At 44.4% G+C, this 12,135-nt stretch overlaps 1 protein-coding gene across 7 annotated transcripts in view; it reads left to right on the top strand.

Annotated features, from left to right (window-relative positions):
* The window catches only part of PDE1C (phosphodiesterase 1C), a 300,153-nt gene that overhangs the window by 110,074 nt on the left and 177,944 nt on the right, over positions 1–12,135 (top strand). For all 7 annotated transcript variants that reach the window (XR_009558360.2, XR_004693428.3, XM_088653441.1 and 4 more), the window contains exon 3: positions 349–520. Coding sequence is in view for 5 of the 7 variants with exons in the window: in XM_088653441.1 (XP_088509567.1) it covers positions 349–520 (172 nt within the window). In the remaining 2 variants the exon portion in view is untranslated. The remainder of the gene's footprint in view (positions 1–348; positions 521–12,135) is intronic.

Raw genomic sequence — 12,135 nt, forward strand, 5'->3', positions numbered from 1 at the left:
CTACAGCCTTTTAAATGTGTTTGTGGGAAGGGAGGGTATTTTTTTGTTTCTGTTTTAACTATTTACTTGTGTTCTTTCCTTGTTTTCATTCTGTGCACTGCCCTGAGATCTTGTGGTGAAGGTTGGCTTATGAATTTAATAAATAAATAAATAAATAAATAAATAAAATGAACAACAACAACAACTTGAATATTAGATCCCATTCCCTCTCTCCAGGGTTAATAATGAGACCAACCATTGGCACAGCGTGAGATTTTGCACGGGCAAAAGCCGAGGGACTATTTACTACTTGTCTCCAGTTCTCTGAAGGGCGAGTTTTTATATCAGTTTGTCTTCTTTTCCGCCTAGGGTCGAAATCTCAGAACTGTCTGTGGAATACCATTATTGGTGGGCTTACAGGGAATCTTAAGGAAAAACAGAAGCCAACCATCGTCTTTGACCCAAGACCTCCTGAAGAAATCTTAGCAGAGGAGCTGCCGGCGGTAGAGAGCCCCGAAGCACTTGTGAAAACCTCATTCAGGTTTGACCGAAATAGATGTTCCTTGCTTAAGCTTGCGCTTTCTTAATCATCAGCATGTTGAATTCTCAGGGTTGAATGGGATAACTCTTACAACAGATGCCGCTCCAGTGCCTTTGCAAAAACAAAAATGAAGAAATATCAGTGCAGTGAAATTATGGCTGCCAACCTGCGTTTTTCTTGCATTGTAATCTAGAAAGATGCAAATGCTACACGACTAGCAGATCTATCAGATCGTTTGTGAAATTTGCCACCTGAAGGTTTTCATAGTAAATCCTGTTATCTTATAAGAATGCGATTGCATGCCCGAAAAGTTAAATAATACTCTCACTGGGTGATATACGTTGGGAGATCTGGACTGTGATGTTGAAATAGCATTCTCGAAGGCACAAGAAGGGACGGTGCAAAAACACAATTTAGAAAGGAACTTGAACTTACTGGAAGAATAGAAAATGGAAGATTAGAAACACTTTCAATTTTGTAAAGATCAGTATAACACTGTTCTTTAATAGGTTTCCCCTTCTCCACCAGTAACACTTTTCCCCTGACTCATAGGCATATTATCTTTGACGAGCTTTTAATGCATGGATTTTACTTCAGCATGTGTGTTTTTTTAATTTTAAATTTTTCAAAGAAAGCACATGGTGTACTATGCTACTGTACTGAGGTTGTTTTTTTGTGATTTGATGGTACTGAGAGTTTGGCTATCAGCAAAATTTTGAAAATTACATCACTATTGCTTAGTGCATTGAGTGACAATGTTCAGCACCTGTGTTGATTGATGAGAGGTTTGGTGGGAAGGCATTGACAGCGCAGACATAATATTAACCAGGCTGCTCTCCCATTGCCAGTGTTGAAGTAACTGGAAGTGTAGTGAGTTTCTATCTGTGGAGTTGGTGAGAGGCGCCATCTTGTTTTCTGCCTCAGGCAGCAAAATGTCTTGGGATGGTCCTGGGGCAGCTGCCTGTGGCTCCTTGGCTAACCCAGGAGTCCACTGACCCATAACTAGTGTTGAAAGTTGGTTCAGCTGGAGAATATTTACAGTCCAGTGCAGCTAGGCTCTGCCGAATGACACTATATTCAACCTTCATCAATGTGCAGAAGACTATAGTCACTGTTGAAGTTTGATTCGGTTGCCAGTCCTGTCAACTTTCAGACATGGAATGGGAGGAAGGGCATAGCTGCCAAGTACCCCATTTTCCCCGGGAAACCCCCCGTTTTTACTTACCTTTTCCCGGTGGTCCCCCATATCACTTAGTCTTCCGTTTTTCTCCATTATTTTCTCCTGCTGGCGGCCATTTTTTTCTTTCCGATTTGCCCTTCTATGGGCACCAAAAATGGCCACCGCCAGCTTCAAAAGTTGCATCTACGCATGTCCGGAAGTGCATAGACGCGACTTCCGGTGTCGGCGGTGGCCATTTTTTGTGCCCATAGATGGGAGGAGCGACACCGGAAGTTGCGTCGACGCACTTCCTGACATGCGTACAAGCGACTTTTGAAGCCGGCGGCGGCCATTTTTGGTGCCCATAGAAGGGCAAAGCGATACCGGAAGTTACATCGACGCAACTTCCGGTGTCACACGGCTGCCGGTCCCAGATTCTGCAGTCCGGGACTTGGAAGGTAAGGAAGAAGGGTGCAATATTGTCTTCTGCTTCAGGCAACAAAATGTCTTGGGCCAGCTCTGCCTGCTGCTGTTTTGCAGTAGAGAAGCAGTGACCATGGGTTTGGAAGTGCTGTTTGGCCAGCAACATATTATTCTGGCCAGTGGATAGCAATAGGTTCTGACTGTTTCAGATTTGCATTTATACCCAGTGAAATGCCAGAACATTCATGTTAAGAACGGAGCATTGAAACTCCACTAGAGGGCACAAAGTAATAATGGAAAATACATCCAGATGGCCTCATGGCACAACATTATAGATGTAAGAACATGTCTGAGTTGTTTCTGAAGTATTTCCTGCACTGGAGCAAGAGAGCACTGCTGGGGTGGGGGTGAAATTTAAGGTCAAAAGGTCAAGAGTTTTACCAATGCCATTATTTTTCATTTAAATTTTGCTGGTCTTTGACCGTATTAAAGTTTTACTTACTTACATACATTTAAATTTCACTTTTTTTAAAAAAAGGTTTTCTTAGTTTACAAAGATATGTGCAATGTCTCTCATAACATATTTACAGATCAGTTTCAATTGTTGAGACATTGGGGAGGAAAGGGGAAGGGAGATAGATAGGGGAGGGTGTGAGGGGGGTGTCATGTGACAATGTTTCTATTTTACTTAATGTGTGTGGGGGGTGGTGGTTTGTCAGCATCGCTTGTGTAGGTTCTCTGCTGTTTACTTGTGTTCCTTTGATGGTGAGAGATGTTGGGGTTGGCCTAGGTCTGGATATGTTTTTCTTTTGTGGTTGGCTGTGGCGGTCTTTGTTTTATGTGTGAGTGGGGTGGGTGCTTGTTTAGGGTCAGGTTTTTAAATTTCACTTTTGAACTTCAGCTCAAGAGCTTGAGAGTTCCATGGATGTAACTACTTTTCTTTTAACTATATTTATATTTATTACATTTTTTCCCATGACCTTGCTCTAATGAGACCAGCATATGTCACCTCACTGCTTTTATCCTGGAAACATATCCACAGTGGTAGTTACTGGCGCAAGTTTATTCAAGTAATTGAGTAGAGATCTGTATATAGGTTTCCCTGGTCTAAGACCAGCCCTCAAATCACTTCACCCCCACTGTTTCTAAATGGGACATGTGTGTGTGTGTGTGTGTGTGTAATCAAAACACCTTGTTAAACAGTCATTTTGTGAAAGGCAACTCAAATTCTGCTTCTGCTATCACCTGAAATCTCACCTGTGTAGTTTCTGCTACATACTTGCTTGTACTGTCCTAATACATCTAAAAAATTGCACACACTGGCCAAATTATTGACTATGACTGGCTATTTCATGGGAAGGCAAACTAAGGCCCAGGGGCTGGATCCGGCTCAATTGCCTTCTAAATCTGGCCCATGGATGGTCCAGGAATCAGCATGTTTTTACATGAGTAGAATGTGTCCTTTTATTTAAAATGCATCTCTGGGTTATTTGTGGGGTCTGCCTGGTGTTTTTACATGAGTAGAATGTGTGCTTTTATTTAAAATGCATCTCTGGGTTATTTGTGGGGCATAGGAATTCATTCATTTATTTTTCCAAAATATAGTCCGGTCCCCCACAAGGTCTGAGGGACAGTGGACCGGTCCCCTGTTGAAAAAGTTTGCTGACCCCTGGGCTGTTTGATGGTTAATGTTTGTATTTTAGCATTTTATTGATACTGTAAGCTGTCCAGAAATAAATGTGGCAGATAAAAGTTTCCGTTGACCCTAATGTACAATAGATCCATCAGAATTTCCTTTATCTCCTTGCGGAGTCATGGCTTTCAAGCCTGGGTACTCCCCCTGATTGTGGTAGCCTTGTGTGGAAGATGAGTCTCCTGAAAGAGATTTGAAGCTAGATATGGTGCGCTGAACCCTTTCTGCTCTCCGCTGGTGGCCAAAAGGAGGACCCCTGGCTGGGAGCTACCTCCACAGACCTGACTTTCAGTGCTACACGCAGCTTGTCGCAAAGTGTGGTATTTTGCTGGATCCATGCTAATTCAGTCAAATTGCGCATCAGTTAGAGGGGCATTGCAAGAAGGGTGGCATTGCCCACCTGGTTTCCCAATGGCAGGTTTTGCTGCTGGTTCCCACGAAGGGCTGAGGGGAGCTCAGCATGGTGTGGGCACAGCAGTAGGGATAATGCGGTTGGCTCTGCCCTCAGTGTCAGGAAGCCAGATGAGCAATGCTCCATTAAAACCATTGGGACGAATTAATCGCAAGAACAGAGGAAGCTGCCTTATAGCAAGTCAGACTGTTAGTCTGTCAAGCTCAGTACAGTCGTACCTTGGAAGTCGAACGGAACCCGTTCCAGAAGTCCGTTCGACTTCCAAAACATTCGGCTTCCAAAAGAACATTTGAAAGCAGGAACAGTCAGGGCCGTCTTAAGCATATCCGGCGCTGTGGTGCAAAGCTCCCTCCGGTTTCCCCCTGTTTCCCAGAGTTTTTTTTAGGGAGGATGTGCTGCCGGCGGGGCTGGAGGAGGCAGGCAGCGGCTGGAGGGCTGCTCCTCCAGCAGGGAAGAGGTGAAGGCTGGACGCGGTGCCTCCCGGCTCAGCTGGCCGCTTCGTGCCGCGGTAGCCACGGCAGACGGAGGCTCCGGGTGTGGCGCTGCTTTGGTGCAGCATGGCAGAAGCAGGCGAGGGCGGCGAGCTGATGCTGGGAGGCACCATGTCCAACCTCCGCCTCTTCCCTGGCACCCTCCAGAACTTGGTGCCCTGGCGCCCCGCGCCACTAGCCTCTATGGGTACGACGCCTCTGGGAACACCCACTTCTGGGTTTCAATCATTTAGGAGCCAAGACATTTGAGATCCAAGGTATGACTGTCTTGTCAGCCAGGCAGCAGCTCCTCACCGTTTCAGGCAGAAATATTTCCCACATCCCCTTGGAGGCACCAAGGTCTGAATCAAGGCCATTGTGCACATGTTTTTTACTGCTGATGTTTTTTATCGTTAAATTGCTTTGGGATGTTTCATGGAAAGTGATTCACAAATAAATTGAAGAAATAAATGGTGCTATTTAAAAATGATGGAACATCATCATCAGGCATGCAGAAATGAATATGCTCAGTTGCCTCTGGGTGTCTCAAAAGCCACGCATGGCCACTGAGGACTAGGCTTACTCCTTCCATGTGTGGTGCTGAGTGTAAGACTGTGGGCACTTTTTCTTTCTCCCTTAGCTTCTGTTTCCTTAATTTAAAGAGGAGACCATGTGAGACAGGATCCCTGCTCTCCGGGTCGCATGCAGGTGACAATCTTCCTCTGTCTCCAACCTGCTTCCTAGGAAAACTGTCTGGCATAAAAACGTTTGGAATGAAAATGTGTGGAAATGATGTATAATAGTGGCACACGCTTGCTTTACTGCTCTCAGCTTTGTGCAAACTCTCGGCTCTCCTCTGGCCCCACTTGTCACTCTTGCTTCTGTTCCCATCTGCAGGTAGAAAACCAGTGGTGGCCCAAAGCTTAGGAGAGACATTGGGGAGCCCGTCGAAAGGGTGTTCATACTTTGGATTCTTGGCAGTTGTATTTCTCCAGGCTGCTGGAAGCTTAGTCCATTAACTTGCACTTCTGCAGCAAAAGAGAGGGGTTATGCGTGGGCTGGTAATGGTGTGATGGCGGGGTTTTATCCTGCTAATGAAGCATTTAGCTGCACATTTTTTGTATTAGTCATCATCCCCGCTATTAAAGCAGAAAGAGTTCGACACATTTGTTGGAGTGCGCACTCTCTTTCTAATGCAAGACTCGTTTGCCTTCAATCCCTGAAAGACACGCTGCTTCTCAAATTTCCATTTGCACATATGAGCTGCTGAAAATGTGATAGGAAATGAAATGGAGCAGGAGATGATTAGTATTATTAGAATTGCCTGGGCCACGGAGCTCACCGCTATAGTGCTCGGCACTCCATAAAGTTTTGTATTCGGGTATCTCTAGTGAGCACTCTTTTTAATTTGTAATTTATAAATTTTTAATTTTCCAAAAGACTCGCAGTGGCTTGGCAGTCTCTGGACAGAAGAACAGAATAAAAAGCTTCTAATAAATAAAAACAATTCGAGTAGACTAACGTTTGGTTTGTAATGTACCCCGAGCCAATTTTAAATGAGACACTGGGCATGTTAAAGGCACTTAAATGTGGAGTGCTCAATGTGGCCCAGTGTCATGTTTCAAGGACTCTTAAACCATGCACTTGGGCCATAAGTGTCCTGTTTATGTTTCTAGGGGGCATCCACAGTTGGGAGGGAGGGAGGGAGGAAAGCAAGGCAGATTGGTTCTTGCAGCACCCTGGAGAGCTCCAAGTGAGCCCCTTGCTCTGACTAGCACAAGAGGTGAGCTGAGGCTTTTGAGCCTCTGCCTATATTATGTCAACCTCTCAAATGCTCCCCTTCTTCTCTTGGAGAACTATAGACCCTTAAAGAGCTAACCCTATGGCTTGGAAATGGGTGCTTCTCCTTCCCTTTGGGTCAGAGACACTTGGTTCCTAAGGGGAAATACTTGCGAGGGGTTCTTCCTTATCGCGAAATAATATTGGGGAAAACTGGGTATTAAGAGTGCTAACATAAATCATATACCCCAGTTTCTCAGTGGCCCTTCAAAGTACGCTTCACGCAGAGTTTATAGAAAAACAAAATACGCAAACAGAAGTTGACTTGGCTAAAATACACCACCAAGAGTTTAAAGACCAACCTAGCATGGAACCCCTGACTAGCAGTATACCTTTTAAGTGTACAGAAGAGAAACAAAAGGTTGGCTTTCTTTAACAGAAAAACAAACTGACTCGGAAGAGACTTTAAACTAAAGATAAATGCTCTCTCCCCCAGCAACTGTACATACCCACATTCCAACCCTTCAAACCTCCCCAAAACTCCCACCATACTCCCACACAACTACCACACAAAATGCTTTCCAACAGAGCCTTATATACATGGAGTAGAGCCCACGTCTGTGAGCAATTAAACAGAAATTACCGGCACCTGTTTTTCTTAAACAGACAGTATTGACATTGTTGTTGTTGTTTAGTCGTGTCCGACTCTTCGTGACCCCATGGACCATAGCACGCCAGGCACTCCTGTCTTCCACTGCCTCCCGCAGTTTGGTCAAACTCATGTTTGTAGCTTCAAAAACATTGTCCAACCATCTCGTCCTCTGTCGTCCCCTTCTCCTAGTGCCCTCCATCTTTCCCAACATCAGGGTCTTTTCCAGGGAGTCTTCTCTTCTCATGAGGTGGCCAAAGTATTGGAGCCTCAGCTTCACGATCTGTCCTTCCAGTGAGCACTTAAGAATGGATAGGTTTGATCTTCTTGCAGTCCATGGGACTCTCAAGAGTCTCCTCCAGCACCATAATTCAAAAGCATCAATTCTTCGGCGACCAGCCTTCTTTATGGTCCAGCTCTCACTTCCATACAACACTACTGGGAAAACCATAGCTTTAACTATACGGACCTTTGTCGGCAAGGTGATGTCTCTGCTTGTCGGCAAGGTGATGTCTCCCAACATCAGGGTCTTTTCCAGGGAGTCTTCTCTTCTCATGACATTAGACCGGCTCAAAAGCAACTTTGATTATTCAAGAAACCCAACATTCCTATGGTTCTATGAACCTTGGTGCTGTGGGATCCAGTTCGGTGGCCTGTTGGTGCCAGTGTCAGTTTTGGTGGGTCTCTAATCCCCAGCACTTGGGCTCAGAGCAGGAACCTGTTTGTCTCCCTCAGCCAATGGCAATGTAGCCTCTGAACTTGGGCCCTGGTCGCTGGTGGACTTTGGGGTGATGACAATAAGTAGTCAGAAATTACATGCCAGTGTGACTTCCCTTTGATTTCTGACCATAGATCACAGAAGTGTGATCATTGCACCCACTGGGACTGGGGAAGTCTGACAGATAAAAGCCATATGCTTGCATGTAGACTTAAATCACTCATTACCTGGGTGGCCCCTTTGGGATTCTTTTGTTGCATTTAGACAAAGGGAATGACATTTTGGCTCTTCAGAATGTGGTTCCAGAAAACAATTTTGTAAAAAGCACCTGCTCAATTTAATACCTTTGTGACTTTGTTTTCTGGAGTAAGAACAAAAGAGCTCTCTCTCTCTCTCTCTCTCTCTCTCTCTCTCTCTCTCTCTCTCTCTCTCTCTCTCTCTCTCTCTCTCTCTCTGACAGCAACTTAGAGTGATGGGAGGGGGGTGGAAATGACTGTTCAGATAAATTCCTTATTGTGTCTTTCCTAAACTGAGAGAAACCGATAAGGCAACAGAAAAAAAAAGAATGTCTAAATATTCCTGCCTCATATGCTACACAGCAGGTTTGGTGCGAAATGTTTGGAATGGAGAGTCTGCCTGTTATATTTTTATACTTACAGCTACTACTCTTTGCCTCCCTGCACGGACAAGCTACAATATTTTCACCACCAAACTTTCTGCACCCCCCCACAAATCTCTTAACTTTCAACCCTGGCAGCCATAGCTATGTAAAGGGCAATGGCAGGTCCAAAAATGGCCCACGAAGCAGCTCTTTCACATGCTTGAGGTGGTGCTTTAAAAAGTTGAGCTTTAAAAAGCAGAGAGCATTCAGATGGACCCCTTCATATATGAAAGGAATGCACCGGGCAGTCACAAGGCCACCTCAGCTGGCCCCCTGCCTGCTGGCAGTGTGCTTGGAAGATGTGAAAAGTTGTCTTCTTCTTTGGCGATCACTCGTAGCCAAGTAAGATTGTCTTCCATAAACACAGTTTTAACAATAAGTGACTGTGGAGGCCAATTCTGGATCCACACGTCCTTCCACAGTGGCGACATTGGTTTCTGGGCGGGAGCTGATCATGGTGTGGATTTTCCAAGTGTGCCTTCCTCTTAGCACATTTCTCCCTTGTGTCTTGAGTTCGAGTGTCTTCAAAGCCCATGACACCTTTGGTAAAGGCTGTTCTCCGATTGGAGCGCTCAGAGGCAAGGGTTTCCCAATTGTTGGTGTTTATACTACATTTTTTTAAAAATTTGCCTTGAGACAGTCTTTAAACCTCTTTTGTTGACCACCAGCATGACGCTTTCCATTTTTAAGTTTGGAATAGAGTAGTTGCTTCGGAAGACAATAATCTGGCACAACATGACCAGTCCAACGAAGTTGATGTTGAAGAATCATTGATTCAACACTGGTGTCTTACTGTACACTTGTGAAACATGGACCACTTATAAAAGCCATCTCCAACTCCTCAAAAGATTCCACCAACGGTGTCTCCGGAATTTTTTACGCATCACTTGGGAAGACAGGCGAACTAATACCAATGTGAAAAGTGGCCCTAAGTGTGTGCCAACATATACATGCAGACTTCCTGTGCACAAAGCGGGGATACTGATTGCCACATCACTATGCGTACCTGATAGACCCTTTTGTAGCCTTGCCAAATGGACACCCGCCACATGCATTGGGGAGCTGCTGGTGGCAGAGACTTTTGGATCAATACATAGGCATAGCTCCCATTTTTAAAGGGAATTTTTAAAATTCTCCCATTTTTAAAGGGAAATTCCCTTATGCTGAATAGGCTTCCTCGCGAGAAAAGGGAAAGCTTGACAGCTATGTACATAGGATCTAATAATATATGTCAAGGATAAAAATCTAACATATATGTTTAAACTAGAATTCAATAGATATCAGCTATATGTAGAATCTGTTTCCCAAACAAACGCTATGCCTTGGAACAATAATTATAAAACAATAATATATAGATAAGAAAGATATACCCAATACAAGTTGGTTATTGAAAGGGGAGAAATAGATATCAATATTGATAAAAGGGAAGGTATGGGATTAATAAAAGGGAGAAAATACAGAAAGTAATAAAAAAGGGAAAATAATTACAAAACACACTCAGGCACACTCTCTCACACTTGCTTATATGAAGCAACAAAAAGGGGAAAGAAACAAGAGTGGACTAAGTAGGTGGTGCTCTTAGTAGAAAAAAATGACTTAACATGGAAAAAGGGGGGAAGAGGAAAAAAGGAAAAAGAGGAAAAAAAGAGGAGGGGGAACTAAAAAAGGACTTATTGCTTGAATCCGGCGTCTAGCAGCTCTCTCCTTTTAATGATGAAAATTATTATTCACATATCAAAGAAGAAGAGGAAGAAGAAAACTGTTGACATCTTTCTAATATGGTATCCATGAAAAAAAGATTTCAGTTGGTAATTTGTTTATTTTTATTATTTAGCTAAAGAAGGGAAAAAGCAATGAGTGCTATAAAATCATAGTTGTTAAGAAAAAGAAGAAGAGAGAGTAGAAAATTGGACATCATAAAACCTGGAAAAATAAAAATCTTATTGTGCTCGGTGGGTAGCTCCTCTTGGATATAGGCTTCTGCATCCTTTGGTACTGTAAATTTGTATGTTTCCTCGCCCCTTCTGACACAGAAAATAGCAGGGGACCTGATGCAGAACTCCAGATTAGCCTCTTTTGCCGTGGGTCTCGCTTGGAGGAAACCACGTCTTTGGTCTGCAAGTTGTTTTGTGAAGTCTGGAAATATGGAGATTTTATTCTTCTCCTAAATCAGTAGCATTTCTGAGGACTGTCCTTAGAATCATATCTCTGGTTTCAATGCCTTGGTTGTGATGTATGGTGTCGTCACAAGAATGGTTCTTTGGCTTTGTGGTTTTATCTCGGTGTGTGTGTGTGTGTGTGTGTGTGTGTGTGACAGGGGATTGTACTGGTGAAACTTTATGGTGGGAATTGCTGAGGCCAGCAAGCTTGGAAGCAGGATGTGGTTTGGAATATGTCTGGGTCAATTTATGAATTCAGTTCAAATGTTTAGATAGATAGATACTGTAGATAGATTAGATAGATAGATGATAGATAGATAGATAGATAGATAGATAGATAGATAGATAGATAGATAGATAGATAGATACAGGGCCGTCCCTAGGCCCGGGCTGGGTGGCGCCAGGCGCCAGGTGCCTGGCCATCAGGGGTGTGGAAGGGGCGCCGAACGCTGGTGTCTGTCTCCATGCGCCTCTGTTGTTGAGTGGCTTCAGGCAGCTCTCCGAAGTGCTGCGGGGAGCGCTGGCCTGGGGCCGCCTGAACAGCTGATAGGCACAGCGTGGCAGCCCCAGGCTCACGCTCCCCGCGCACCTCCAGAGCTTCGCACGGGGAGTGGGAGCCTGGGGCCTCCTCCTCCGCGCCTCTCAGTTTTTGAGTGGCTTCAGGCCGCTCTCCGGAGGCGCACAGGGAGCGTGAGCCTGGGGCTGCCTCCTCCGTGCTTCTCAGCTCCCCGCGCCCCCTCCTGCCCGCCTTACTCACGGGGGGGGGGGGGGGCGCCGGAGGGATCTTGGCAGCAGGGCGCCAGATATGGTTAAGACGGCCCTGGATAGATAGATGGATAGATAGATAGATAGATGATAGATAGATAGATAGATAGATAGAGATAGTTTTCTGGAGCTGTCGTGCCAAACTCTCAATGCTTTCTGGGGGTTGAGAATGTCAAATAAGAGGTTAACAGGGTCATGCCTCTACTAATGGGGTCAGGCTCCCACTGGGAGGAAGAAGGGTGGGTTGGGAGTACAAGGACATAAATAAGTAAGTAATATCAGCAGCATGAATTAAAATAGCACACCCACTATTTTATTTCATTGTAACCAAATCGAAATAATAATTAACTCAGCTCCATTTTCAAATAATGTTTTTCTTGGGCACTATTTTAAACTCATTCTGAAGATGAAAGCTTAAGAATATTGGGATCTTATTAAAGAACATCCTTTGGAGAGCTTCCCCATTTCCTTAATTACTCTAACAATGCTGTTAATATTATTATCCCAAATGCCAGCGATACTTAACCAATTAGAAAGATTATAGAAAATATCAATGAATGTTCAGTGAGCCAACTACACATTTGTGCAAGACAGGGTAAACTGTGTGGACTCTGTTGGGAAATTGGAATGAGACTGGAATCTGGCACACTATTTAATAAAATATTGCCTAAATCTAAATTCATGCATCATTTGGCAGATACCTACAACTTTAAATCTTTGATGGGTA

This window comes from Zootoca vivipara, chromosome 11 (genome assembly GCF_965207765.1).
Source record: "Zootoca vivipara chromosome 11, rZooViv2.hap1.1, whole genome shotgun sequence".
Lineage (NCBI taxonomy): Eukaryota > Metazoa > Chordata > Lepidosauria > Squamata > Lacertidae > Zootoca > Zootoca vivipara.